At 42.1% G+C, this 12,966-nt stretch overlaps 1 protein-coding gene and 2 pseudogenes across 1 annotated transcript; 1 reads left to right on the top strand and 2 right to left on the bottom strand.

Moving 5' to 3' along the window:
• Positions 1-4,155: 4,155 nt before the first annotated feature.
• LOC114092940 (protein regulator of cytokinesis 1 pseudogene) lies at positions 4,156-5,468 on the top strand (annotated as a pseudogene).
• A 1,271-nt stretch (positions 5,469-6,739) lies between these two features.
• LOC114092941 (thymidine kinase 2, mitochondrial pseudogene) lies at positions 6,740-7,473 on the bottom strand (annotated as a pseudogene).
• A 4,233-nt stretch (positions 7,474-11,706) lies between these two features.
• LOC139701537 (olfactory receptor 1L4) lies at positions 11,707-12,645 on the bottom strand. Its single transcript, XM_071600470.1, has one exon. The coding sequence runs from the start codon at positions 12,640-12,642 to the stop codon at positions 11,707-11,709; it is 936 nt and encodes a 311-aa protein (XP_071456571.1). The 5' UTR covers positions 12,643-12,645.
• Positions 12,646-12,966: the final 321 nt, after the last annotated feature.

Here is a 12,966-nt window from a genome sequence, read left to right as displayed (position 1 = left end):
CCATTTAGCTCTGAAAATCTTTTTTCTTGAAATTTATTCTATGTTAAAGCTCTACTTCAGATTTCTCATGCTTACTTTCCCCATCTTTTGCTTTTAACCTATTGGTGTACTGATATTTAAAGTGTGATATGTATAGAGCATATGGTTATTGCTTGCTTTTTATACATGTTAAACATTTATACCTTTTAAGTACAATATCTAGTTCATTTATATTTAAATTAATTATTGATTTTGTTGGGAAAAAAAGAACACCTGACATGAAGGTCAGTGGAAAATTGGGTAAATGATAGGTTTGATGATAGAATATTTCTAGAGAACAGGTTGAATAGTCCTGGTGTCAGGCACAGAGACAAGATTGTTGGAATGCTCTGTTGAAATTGTTCATTCTCTCATTTATCATATGGCACACAATAACAGATTTATTTTATTGTTTGTGAACACTTTTTGTTTTACAAATAAGAGTTCTGTCATCACTAGGAAAAAAAAAGATTTGGAAGTAGTCAGTTAAACTTGAAAATGAAGAGTAAAAAGAGAGTCCTTGTCTTTTCAGAGATTAAGAATAATAAAAGCTAATAATAATAGGAAATAGTGTGGTTTTGGTGCAAGACCAGACAGTAGGTGGAAAATAGTAGACAACCTAAAGATTTAGAGCAAGACCAACATCTATATGAGAACTTATTACAGGAAAATGGTGGCACTTAAAAGCCAAGCAGGAAAAGATGGAATATTTGGAAGTGTTAGAAAGACTGGTTAATTATATGGAGCATAACCTGAGAGAATTGCTATTTAATTGCTACACATCATGTATAAAGGTGGATTCCAGATGGATTATGGTTTTACATGTGACACCAAGAAAATAGAAAAAAAATTATAGGAGGCTATGAGTTAAAAGGGGAAAAACTTAAACAAGATTCCCAACATTAAAAAAGCTAAAAGGCAAATATTAAATCAGTTACATCATAATTATGAATAAAACAGACATATGAAAAACTAGGAAATAATATTTGCAATATTTAACAGAGGAGGTACTAATAACTAGAATATGCAATGACCACTTTTACTTCAGTAAGAAAAGTGTAAGAACTCCAATGAAGAAGAGTTCAAGAAAGCCAAAGGGCTAAGTGTATGAAGAGATGGTCAAATTGACTCTTATCCAATAAATGAGAAAGTAAGCGATATTTCACTTTCTATTTGTTAGCTTGGCAAACATTAGAAAGGAGAACAAGGAAAACATTGGCAAGGATGTGAGGACGTTGAGACTTCTAGGCACTGCAGGCAGGAATGTACACTGGTGTGATACCCTCAAGAACAAAGCGCTTATCAGCATTTGTGACCCTACAATCCTGCCGGTAGATGTGTATTTCTGAGTGATTCCCAAGCAGACATATAAAAGCTCAAGGATGAGGATATTTTTGCACTGTCATTTGCAGCAGTGGGAGGTCTGAGGGAATTCGGGTGCCCATCAATGGCTGGTAAACATGATGGAGGTGTACCAAGGGGCTGTTTAGAAGCAACATCAATGGATTTTAAAAACATAATTTGAGTGAAAAGAGTATACGGAAATCTATGACAATGTACTTTATGTAAAATAAAAATGCAAAAAATCTAACAAGTGTTATCCACACACAGAGTGAAACCTTAAGCACATGAGAATAGGAAGGTCCTGGGAGTGGGGAATGAGCATACAAGGTCACAGGGGAGTGAGGAAGCAAACATTAAAGTGGCCAGGTGCTGGTAATGTGCCATGTGGTTCATTCAGCTCTTTGTATTTGAAGTCTGTGACTAAGAGGATATCAAGTCTTAAGTAGAACTCAGGGGATTTCTTTTTTTTATTCTGTTCCTCAAAGCATGAGCCCATCAGGAACAGAGATGCCAGGTCATATAGCTGAAATATTGCCAGTAAAGAGAGTCCATCTCCTAAATCATACTCTTGAACCCTTTTAATCACAACTGATAAATTTATATATCCTGAGGGGAGATTCATGAGCCAAGGATTCCACTAAGCCTGGAAGTACCAGCCTCCTCTGTCAGTTGATGTCACTGCTAATGATGTTAGTGAACTTTGCTTTCTCATGTTAATTCACTCAATAAATTTTCTTTTTTTTAAAGAGAGAGAGAGAGAGAGAGAGAGAGAGAGAGAGAGAGAGAGAGAGAGAGAATTTTTTAAATATTTACTTTTCAGTTTTTAGTGGGCACAACATCTTTATTTCATTTTATGTGGTGCTGAGGATTGAACCCAGCGCCCTGTGCATGCCAGGTGAGCATGTTACCGCTTGAGCCACATCCCCAGCCCCACTCAATAAATTTTCACCGAATTCTAGGAGACAACCTAAGCACCAAGGACACAGAAAAATCAGATACAATGACAGTTGTTCTGATGTTTGAACACAGTGACTGTCCCAAGGCCTCTTTCCTAGGTAAAATTTCCCTAGCTGCTTTTAATCCTTACCTTAGTATTTTGTTAGCGACCATCAGGCACAGGTGAAGCTCCCTGTGTGGTGGTTAAGTATTTCTTTTATAATGTGAAGTCATGGGGGACAAACTGTCATTTATGAAATTCTACGTTATTGGGATGGAAGTAATCATATACGAACTTATCTATTTCATAGCTTTCCAAATTGTGTTCTTTGGGAGATTTACCACTATCAAAAAATGGTTGGGAAGCTGAGGGTAATGTAATAGAGGGGATCTAGATTTCTAATTGGGTAAATTCTATTTTGGTATTTATATATTGAATAACTGCATAAGAAGTTGCATGAAAATGTGATTGGAATAATATACTTAACTGTGAAAAACTGAGGCTCACAGAGGGGGTGATTTACCCAATTCCATAAACTAAGTTGTCAATGGGAGTGGTATGAGCACCCAGGCCACACCAGGTTTCTCTTCCCTTACTGGCTCGCATGCGTGAGCTTACGGTCCTTGCTGCTGTGAAGATCTTCAGAGGTTGAGGTGAGAACACAGAATCTGAAGATTTCCTTCACAGTCTTGGCTTTGGGGACAACCAGGAGCCAGGCTGGACCAACAGAAGCTACAATTATCCCTTCCAAGTACAGAACCCCTTTTCTTGGGGTCTAACCTGCTAATATTATGTAAATGCAGGAGAAACCAGGGAATGTGAAGCCTCTGGTTTTAAAAGCTAAGGCAGCGTGCCTCAAGCTTAGGAAGCATAGGCAGATGACCTGGTTTATAGTCTCAGCCACAGAAGCCTCAGATTCCATCCATACTTGCAAAAAGAGTATGTCATACAAAAGAATCCCTTGATTTCTAACATGCTAGGATTGAGGACTTGGGTATAGTGATGGGATTAAAGATAAGAGTACTTACTCAGAAAAGGATTGGTGACCTCCAGAATGGCTGTTTGAGGGTCCAGGCATCCTCTCCTCACTATCATTGACTGAAGGAAGGGGAGGGGGCAGGGGGAGGGCAGATCTCTCAAAGCAGGCAAGGGAGGAAAGGGCCCAGGTTTGGTGTGGGAGGTGACAGGATTCACTGTACCCTGGGAGTCGGGTGTGCCATTGTCACGTCAGTCACTCCCTCTCTTCCTTTAGGGTAGGAATCCTGCAAACAGGTCCCAAGCATGAGGAACATGCAGCTTTCCCCACTCCCCAGCTACCATCAGTGGCCCCTTCAGGTTTCATCAAATGGTGAGGAAGCGTGGGGACTTGGAAGGAGGGGATTGCTCTTCAGGTAACCTCACCCCGAGAGGCAAGCAGTCTTTCCATCCACCACCCCAGGGAGCTCATTAAGAAGGGAGACTTGGGAGAAGAGTGGGGACTGTGGAATCACACTATTCACAATTTTTTTCAAATCTCAGATAATTAATGACTTGCTATCCTTGTGATTTCGAAAGAGTTCGAGGTAGATAAGTAGAGAAGACTTGGGCCTGGGCCTGTCCCTTGAATGTAGGGGAGGACGTGTGATGCCATGGAAATGATCCTGGGAGTGAAGGTTCCTGAGCTCTAGTCAGCCAATAAGTGGCTGTGATTTTGGGTGAACTCATAGCCTCTTTGAATTTTAGGGTTCTCATCTATAACATAGGTGTAGTGGCACCAGTAAATCAGACAGCATTGTGTGGTGTTGAGCTCGGATCCGAGTGGAGGAGTTGGGGGTCTGGATTCCCGGGGCTGCATTGCCATGAGAAGTGAGGAATCCACAGTGGGTCTCCAGAAGGCCCTACATCACATTCGGGAAATATGAAAATGGGTTGGGATTTCAGAGGACCAGTGGTTGTGAAGAACTGAGGTTGTCAAGAAGCGTATCAAAGATCTCTTGGATATGATGATTGCTGAAGAAGAGAACCTGAAGGAAAGATTTGTCAAAAGCATATCCGGACACCCTGTGAGGTCAGTTTCATATCCAGCCGTTTCAGGAAGAAGGAGAAACATCTATCTTGCAACTAGAAAAAGTCTGCACACTCAGATGCAACTGATGTGAAAACCGAAAAAGGAGAGAAAACAGGAATTGAAGCTATTTCAAGAACAAGACCACGAACTGGGTGAATGTCTTGGCATGTCCCACTGTGACATGGACAGCACCTCCGTTCCCCGCTTAGAAGAGCTGAACCAGTTCAGACAACATGTGGCAACATTGAGGGAAGCAAAGGCATCGAGATGTGAGGAGTTTGGCAACATAAAGAGACAGATCGTACTGTAGATGGAAGAATTAGATCACACACGAGACACAAACTTGGAAAAAGATGTGGTGTGTGAAGATGAAGACACCTTTTGTCTTTGGAGAATACTGCAACACTATAAAAATTGCTGCAGCATCCAGAAATGTGAAGATCATCAAACGAAGTAGCATGTGAGGGTCTACATGCTCAAATTCGAGAGTTCTGGGCTAGCCCTTTTCCTGAAGAAGAGAGAGAAGCTGTGGCCACAATTATGGCTGGGTTTAAGACCAAGGTCAGGAAGGCACTGCAATTGGAAGTGGATTGGACTTTAAAAAAAAAAAAGTGGATCCATTGGAAGGACTGAAAATGCAAAACATGAAGAAAATGATTGAGGCAATTTGAGTGAAGCTGCTCATTGCAGGGACTTGTTTTTATACCCAGGAGCAGAGATGAGCTTTTGCCCCTTACTATGCTGAGGACTACACAGAAACCCTGCTTCAGCTGCATGATGCTGAGATTGTGCAGTTAAGAAACTACTGTGAAGTTCATAAAGAACTGTTTGAAGGTGTCCAGGGGTGGGAAGAGAGCTGGTGGCTTCTCCTAGAGTTTGAGAGAAAGCTTAGATACAGGTCAATTTACAAAGCGGGAAGGAAATCTAAAAGAAGAAAAGTAATGAGTCAAGCTCCAGATAACACTCCCTAAGCAGGAAGAGGAGTTGAAGATACAGATTGAAATGTGGGAAAAGGAGGAATCAAAGGCATTTGTGGTGAATGGGCTAAAATTTATGGAGTACATGACTGAGCAGAGGGAGATGCACTGATTGAAGATCACCTGGTACCTGTTGAGAGGCTGAGTGCGCATGCACAGGTGTTCATCCTGGGGGGCGGGGCAGAGGCCAACAGCTGCTGCATTTCTCTGGAGTTTCCAACAATCCTTACACATGCTTCATACAGTTTCCTGACACTCTCCACCCACCTCCCAAAAGTCAGGAGCAGCAATGTTTCAAGAGCCTTTGTTCACCAACCTGACTTTCCTGTCCAGATTGACCCCAAAGGGAATGTTCGTCCTTTCTTTTGCTTCCCACTTGGTTTGGGGCAGGTGTGCCTTCTGTGCATCATCACGGCTGGACCAAGTTATTTTCTGAATCAGTGAAGGTGTTTTCATGCTCTATGGCCCAAAGTGCCCCCTTGGGTGGAAAAACATTTAAAAAAGACTCAAGGCCACTTGTGTCTCTCTCCCTGGGCCACAAAGGCTCAGTAATTCCCAGGGCAACAAGGACAAGAGGGAGAGGCTGAGCCTTGAAGCCAGGGCTGGCTGTCCCTGGCCACACCTTAGAACAGGGCAAAGTGGCCAGGCCCCAAATGCTATTTCCCTAAGTGGAACTGGCAGCAGTTCAGAGAGGAGACTGGGCACCGATCAGGAGATGACACATGATTCCTCTGTGGTCATGGAAGTCCAGATGACAAGGGGATTGAGGGACCACAGCCTCATGCTGGGAAACCTGTGTTCCAAACATTGGGACCAAGCCAAAAAAGTGCAATTCTATGTAAAGTCTAGAACTGCTGATTGTCCTTGAGAACTTTCAGTAACAAGATGAGGTCAGCTGTACTCACTACCAGCTCTCCTCATAAAGATGCAAAGGTCTGTGGCAAGGAAAGGACAGGGCTTAGGACAAGGCAGGCTGGGCTAATAGTCTGAATGGTGCCAGCTCTACTGCACATTGGCTGCTTGATCCTGGGGAGCCCCTTAACCTCTCCGCTTCAAATTCCTGGGCTGGGATATAAGACTGCTATTTTACTCCTGGTGGTCTGCGTGTACAGAGCCCAGCATGACACCCAGCACACAGCGAATGCTGTCCTGAGGGCTTCAGGGAGGATGTGAGGCTACAAAAAACAAACCATTGGTCCCACTTATCATTTACCCATGATGAAGACACTAGGAGAAGAGACCACTAGGAAAATAAATCTGGCCAGATAAAAGACCATCTGGAGAGTGGATTTTTCCAAATTGTTGCTAACAGCTAACTTGGCCTCTATAAGAGTTTTTCCTGACATGATCTACAGATGTCTCCACCTGTGGGCCATGCTTCCAATTCTCTGGAGTTAATATCTGGGCCAGTTTTACTCAAAGAGTTCTAGCATTTTCCTCCATGTTGTAGTCAGCCTCAATCTCCACAACAGGGGCTGCCACAGGGAAAAGGCTTCCTGTGACGAGCCACTCCTCACAGAGCTGGTGAAGAGCACCCAGGTACTGCAGTGGAATGACCTCCTCCTCTGGTCTGCACCTCAGTCTTTCATCTCTCCTAACAGGTCTCAGGAGTGGTCCAGAGATACATTATCAGGTCAATGGACACATCAGTGTTCCTCAGGATCCAGTCAAACCATTCAGAGAGAATCACATTGTCCACTTCGGGTACCTTCCCTCTTCTGTACAGGTTTTCCACAAAAAATGTCTTGTGCTGTGAAATGACCTCTCCATCAGTCATACAGGACATCTGAGGATGAGTGTGCTGGTCCAACATGGTGAGCTGCACATATGTCTGCAGCGGGAGACCCTATTGATGGGCCTATGGGACATCAGACCCAGGGGATTGTGGCCATGGGCATTTCTCCATTTGGGTACAGGCTCCATTAATACCTCGATGTCTGTCGTATGGAGAAGAACTCCAGCCATGTTATCTTCCCACTTGCAATTTTGCTGTTCACACAGATCACTGATTTTTTTTTTTTTTGGTTTTCTCTATCTGGAAGCCAGATGCGTTGCTGTGCCCCCACCCCATGGCCAGTGGCTTGAGGTAGGGCTCCTGGTGCCCCCAAGCCCTGCGCTACACAGCACCAGAGCTCCCAGCTCTGCAGCATGGCCCAGCATGTGGATGCAATGGCCCCGGCTTCCTTGCTGTGCCAGTCTTTGATTAGCTTTGAGAATGGGGATGAGACCTAGACTGCTCTAACTTACTCAGGTTGTACTAAGGACCCCGTTGCATTGACAGTTGAATGGACGCTGCATTGACAGTTGAATGGACGAAACCCTTTCAGTCTTTGCTTTTTTTCTCAGAATGGCCCACCACAAATTTCAATTACAGATTGCAGATTAATAGATCTGCCAATAGATCTTTACCTAAGTTATAAGTTACCCTGCTGTTATAACTTGGGTAAAGACTGTTGGTTGTCTCTGCTTTTTTGCTGACTCACATGGGCCATAAAGCTGTTGGGACTTTCTTATTTTGGTTGTATGGGGATGGTTTATATCTTTGAATCATTTTTGTTTTATCATTCTTTTTTTTTTTTTCTGTTTTCATGAAGCTACTTTGAGGATTCAAAATCTAAACTTCCACCTAATGACCAACAACCATGCAATTAGAGCCTCAGAAAAAGAAGAAAGAGAGATTGTGGAAAAAAAGTATATTTGAAGAAATGCTGGACTAAAATTTCCAAAGGTGAAGAAAAATATCTATCCATAAGGCTCAAGGAGCTCCAAGCAGAATAAATACAAATATATCTCTACAGAGTCAAACTAGAGTCAAATTTTTAAATTACAAAAATAAAATCAGCTAGAGCAAAATGATTATTTACCTAGAGGAGAAACAGAGATAAGAATTGTAGGCAATTTATCTTAAGAGACAAGGCAAGATTAAGAAAATAGAACAAGATTGACACAAATCATAATCATTATCTCCGTATTCTCACTTCAGTCATTCCTTACCCTGCTTCAGTCTGGATCCCTCTCCTTCCTCCTTTACAAATCCATCAAGGTCATCAACAGCCACCTTTTCACCAAATCCAATGGGTAATATTCCAGGTTTGTTTTGTTGAACTCTCATATTTTGATGCTTTGTCTCTTACAACTTCCTATTTTCTTGGATTCTTTAATACTCGTTTTAAGTCTCCTTTGCTAATTCTTTCTCAAACTCTTCAGTGCCAGAAATTTTCTGCACTCTAGTTCTCCTCAGTTGCCACACTATACACACTTCCTAGCTGATGTTACTTACCATGACAACAGGCAAAAATATGTTAAATGAACTAAATTTTCTTTATTTCAATATTAAACCGATCTCCAATATTTACATATATGTAATAAGCTTTCAGTAGAAGAGCCCAATATGTTTTCCTTTGCTTTTTTCTTTATCAAATGGCAGATCTGTGGTATCATTCCCCTTTCAACCACTCTTCTATGAGTCATTATGGTCTGGATTTGAGGTATCTCCTATAAAGCTCATGTAATAGTGCAAGAATGTTCAGAGGTAAAATGGTTAGATTATGACAGCTGTAAACTAATCAGTGGATTAATCTATTTGTTGGATTTATGGTTTTGATGTAATACTGAGTGGTAACTGTAGGCAGGTAGGGTATAAGTGTCTTTGGGGATTTTATCTTGTTCCCCTGGCTTCTCACTCTCTTCCCCACCCTCCCCTCTCTGTTTCTCAGCTTTCTGATTTCCATGAGCTGAGCAGTGTTCCTCCACAGGCCCTTCTGCCATTGGGTCCAGAGCAATGGATCTAGCTGACTATGGACTTAGCTCTTGAACCATGAACCTAAAATAGACTTTTACTCCTCTAAGTTGTTGTCAGGTATTTTGGTCACAGATATTAAAGGTTGACTAACACACAAGGAAATTCCTGGTCTATTCTCAAGTTCTAAGTAGCAGCATTCCACTCAGTGTGGTAAGATATTTAGCAACTGGCTTTGACCTTTTCTCTGATGATATCTACCTGCATAAGACATTTCTTTCCTCTTCCTGATGTTCATTACAACTTTCAAGATTAACTTCTGGTCTCTCTTGTTGGAGTAGCAAATATGTTCGAAAACTTTTCAGATACTATTTATTCACTGCAGCCTACTCCTCCTGAAGGCTAACAAGATATCTTAGCAGGGCTGGCCTCATGTTTGTCAGAGACAACACTCGAGATCTCAGAAGAGTTCCTAGTTTGACTCTTCATTTGAGGGCCAGACTGGGAACCCTTTCATTCCCCAAATGTGCTCTTGTGGTTACTTGTTATCTAGAATATTCCTTTAGTTTGAACTTTTGGGAATATCTCTAAGGCCGTTCATAAAAAATACTTTTTGAAATTGTTACACATTTGTTTGGGTAAACAGATCTGGGGCTAAAGGAAGATTGAGATCAGAATTAAAAAAAAAATCACTGTTCTCAGGACCAAAGGAGTTAATTTAAGTTAATAGAAGCTATGATTAATTTAATATATGCCAGGATTAACTCACATTCTTAAGTGATTTATTGTACTGAATTGAGCATGAGAAAGCCATGGCACATATAGAGTAACTGGAAAGGGTACCTATCTTCTAAGTCATCATCTCCCAAACCAAATGATAGGTGGGTAATAGTGATAAACACTAGGTGTAATTGTAAAAAAATGAGAACTACTGAAAAATGGGTTTATTTCCTGGCTTGCTGGTTGCTCCTGATAGTGGAGGAAGACAAGTGAAGACAAGGACAGGAACCTTGATGTTGGACCTGTGTGTTTCTGTGGATACCAGATACCTCTTTTGGTGTCTTTAAGTCTTCTATGCAACTTTGGGTGTGCCACTAACAACCTGTGTTCCAAAAAAGTTGGTAGTTATGAGAATTTGATGAAATGTTTGAGGCAAAAGAATTGAGGAGGAAAGAGGGTGGAGGGAGGGAGGGAGAGGGAGAGGGAGGAAGGGAGAGAGAGAGAGAGTGTTGGTTTTACATTGCTACTTTGTTGAGAGTAGTTACCTACTTTATGAAACAATTGCCACACTGATGTGTTTGTGTGTCATTCTAGATGTGTACCAGGCATTAATGCTGTTCACAAAACACTTCTGGCTCTTGGTCTTGCAGATACATGGTTGGATGATGCCTTCTGGCTTCCGTATTTCTGTGAGGTCAAGATTAGTTGTGGACAATGAATTCTAGTCAGAATTGGCGTGGGTCATTTTTGGACCACAGTATTTAATTGGCAGTGTAAAATCTTTGAGAGTAATACTCAGCTTCTGACAGAATGCTGATTAGTATTTACAATGATGGCTGCTCCAAATTCTTGGGTCCCTGAGTATTCAAAATGAGAAACACCCTTAAACTTCTCTATAGTGGACATTTTGTGTAAATGAGAAATAAAGTTTTAACGTCCTAAGATTTTGAGATTGTTGATTTCTAAAGCATAGCTTTGCTTATCCAGCCGGATACATTGCTTTCTCTAGCACATAACGGGCAGCTTACTGAGGTACTGGACATGTGGAGAAAGAAAGAATTAAGAAGTAAAGGAAAATGAATTTGGTGCTGAGAGTTCAAGTTCTGGCCCTTGGGTGTTAATGATGAAATATATATATTTGTAGTTTCCCTATCTTCCTAGGCTTATTCTCATTACTCTTAAATTGAACAAAGCTTCCCAGTGCTTCTTTCTGTCTCTCAAATATATTCCAGTGTTTAATGACTTACTTTGAGTGTTTTTCACTACTCAAGTACTCTGCCCATTTCCTCATTTTTTAAAGATTCCTCTGTCAATTGTTCAGTCCATTTTTTTGGGATGACCTCAGGTCATTCCTTTAAGAACTTTTTGTGGCTGGGGATGTAGCTCAGTGGCAGAGTACTTGCCTATTCAGTCCCCAACATGTCTCTCTTGCATTCTCAGTCTCTCTCTCTCTCTCTCTCTCTCTCTCTCTCTCACACACACACACACACACACACACACACATGCACACACAAATACATGAAAGTTTTTACAAATTCCTAATTAAATTCATATAGATTCCTCTTCTGAAAATAAATGGGAAATTTTTTACCTCTTTGACTGCTGTCCATTTCCAGGCTTAAAGAAGTTATTTGTACAAAAATATTTATTCCACCGTATAGGTGGCAGTCCATGAGGATGGTAAAAACTGTTTTCATGACACCTGGATTACTAGTGACACCTAGTTGGGTATTGAATATGTCTTTGGTCAATGTCATGGAGAGAAACCAAGTGTTTTGTTCCCATCCAGTGCCCTCACTGGTAGCCAGCATCTCCACCACTCATGATCTTTTTGAGCACATTGTGGAAAATGGTTAGGAGGAAGGATAACCTGTTCAACTTTTAGGTCATCTCCCAATAATGGTATTGTATCATTTCATTCTTTCTATGAGTGAATTCTGTCCCTTAACTTCCTTAAGCCTCTCTTCATATCTTTGTTCCTCAGGCTGTAGATGAAAGGGTTCAACATAGGAGTCACTACTGTGTACATGACAGTGGCTACCCGGTCCTTCACCACTGAGTACATGGACAGGGGCCTAAAATAGACATAGATGACACTCCCGTAGAACAGGGCCACTATGGTAAGGTGGGAGCCACAGGTAGAGAAAGCTTTCCACTTTCCAGCTGCAGAGGGGATTCTGAGCACAGTCACAATGATTCTCAGGTAGGAGAAGAGGATGCACAAGAAGGGGGTCACAATGACAGCCAGGGTCTCAGTCATGACCACTATCTGGCTGGAGGTTGTATCAGAGCAGGACAGCTTTAGCACAGGCTGGGTGTCACAGAAAAAGTGCTTAATGACATGGGAGGCACAGAAAGAGAGGCGAGACATGAGTAGCACCCGGAAGAGGGCGTGCAGGTGGGAGATGGTGCAAGAACCCAGCAGCATGAGGAGGCAGTGATGTGGGCGCATGGCCACATCATAGTGCAAGGGGTTGCAGATGGCCACCAGCCGGTCGATGGCCATGGAGGCCAGCAAGTAACTATCAGCGTTCCCAAAGGCCATGAAGAAATACATCTGGACCAGGCAGCCTACATAGGAGATGCCCTTTGTCTCTGACAGCAAATTCACCAGCATCTTGGGCACAATGACTGTTGTGAAGCAGATGTCCATGAAGGACAAGTTGCTGAGAAAAAAGTACATGGGTGTGTGGAGCCTGGAGTCAGAGCGGATGGCCAGGATGATGAGCATGTTCCCCACGAGGGTGACCAGGTACATGCTGAGGAAGATGGCGAAGAGGGGCTTCTGCAGGTGCGGGTTGGAGGAGAGGCCCAGGAGGATGAAGCCCGAGGTGCTGCTGCTCTGGTTCTTTAACTCCATGTCTCTGGACAGGATTTGGAGGAGTCGTGGGTCAGATATGCCGGACAACCTCTCAGGACTGCTTCTCCCCTGACCTCAAATGTACCTATCTGTCTTTCTATCTATTTACCTATCTACGTACACACTTGCTGGAATATATAATTCTATATTATATGCTTATAATATAATATATATATCTCCACTGCTATTTCTTAGGATATTTACAAAATTATAGAGCAACAAGAGGTAATATTCTACAAGGGAACTTTGAAAGAATTCCACATCACCTCCTAAATGAAAAGCCACAGTTTTTCATGTATGTTTAGCAACTTCTTGTCACCTAAT

Source organism: Marmota flaviventris, chromosome 13, assembly GCF_047511675.1.
Source record: "Marmota flaviventris isolate mMarFla1 chromosome 13, mMarFla1.hap1, whole genome shotgun sequence".
Taxonomy (NCBI): Eukaryota; Metazoa; Chordata; class Mammalia; order Rodentia; family Sciuridae; genus Marmota; species Marmota flaviventris.
The sequence above is the reverse complement of the archived record's forward strand: the minus strand, read 5'-3'. Positions and strand labels throughout refer to the sequence as shown.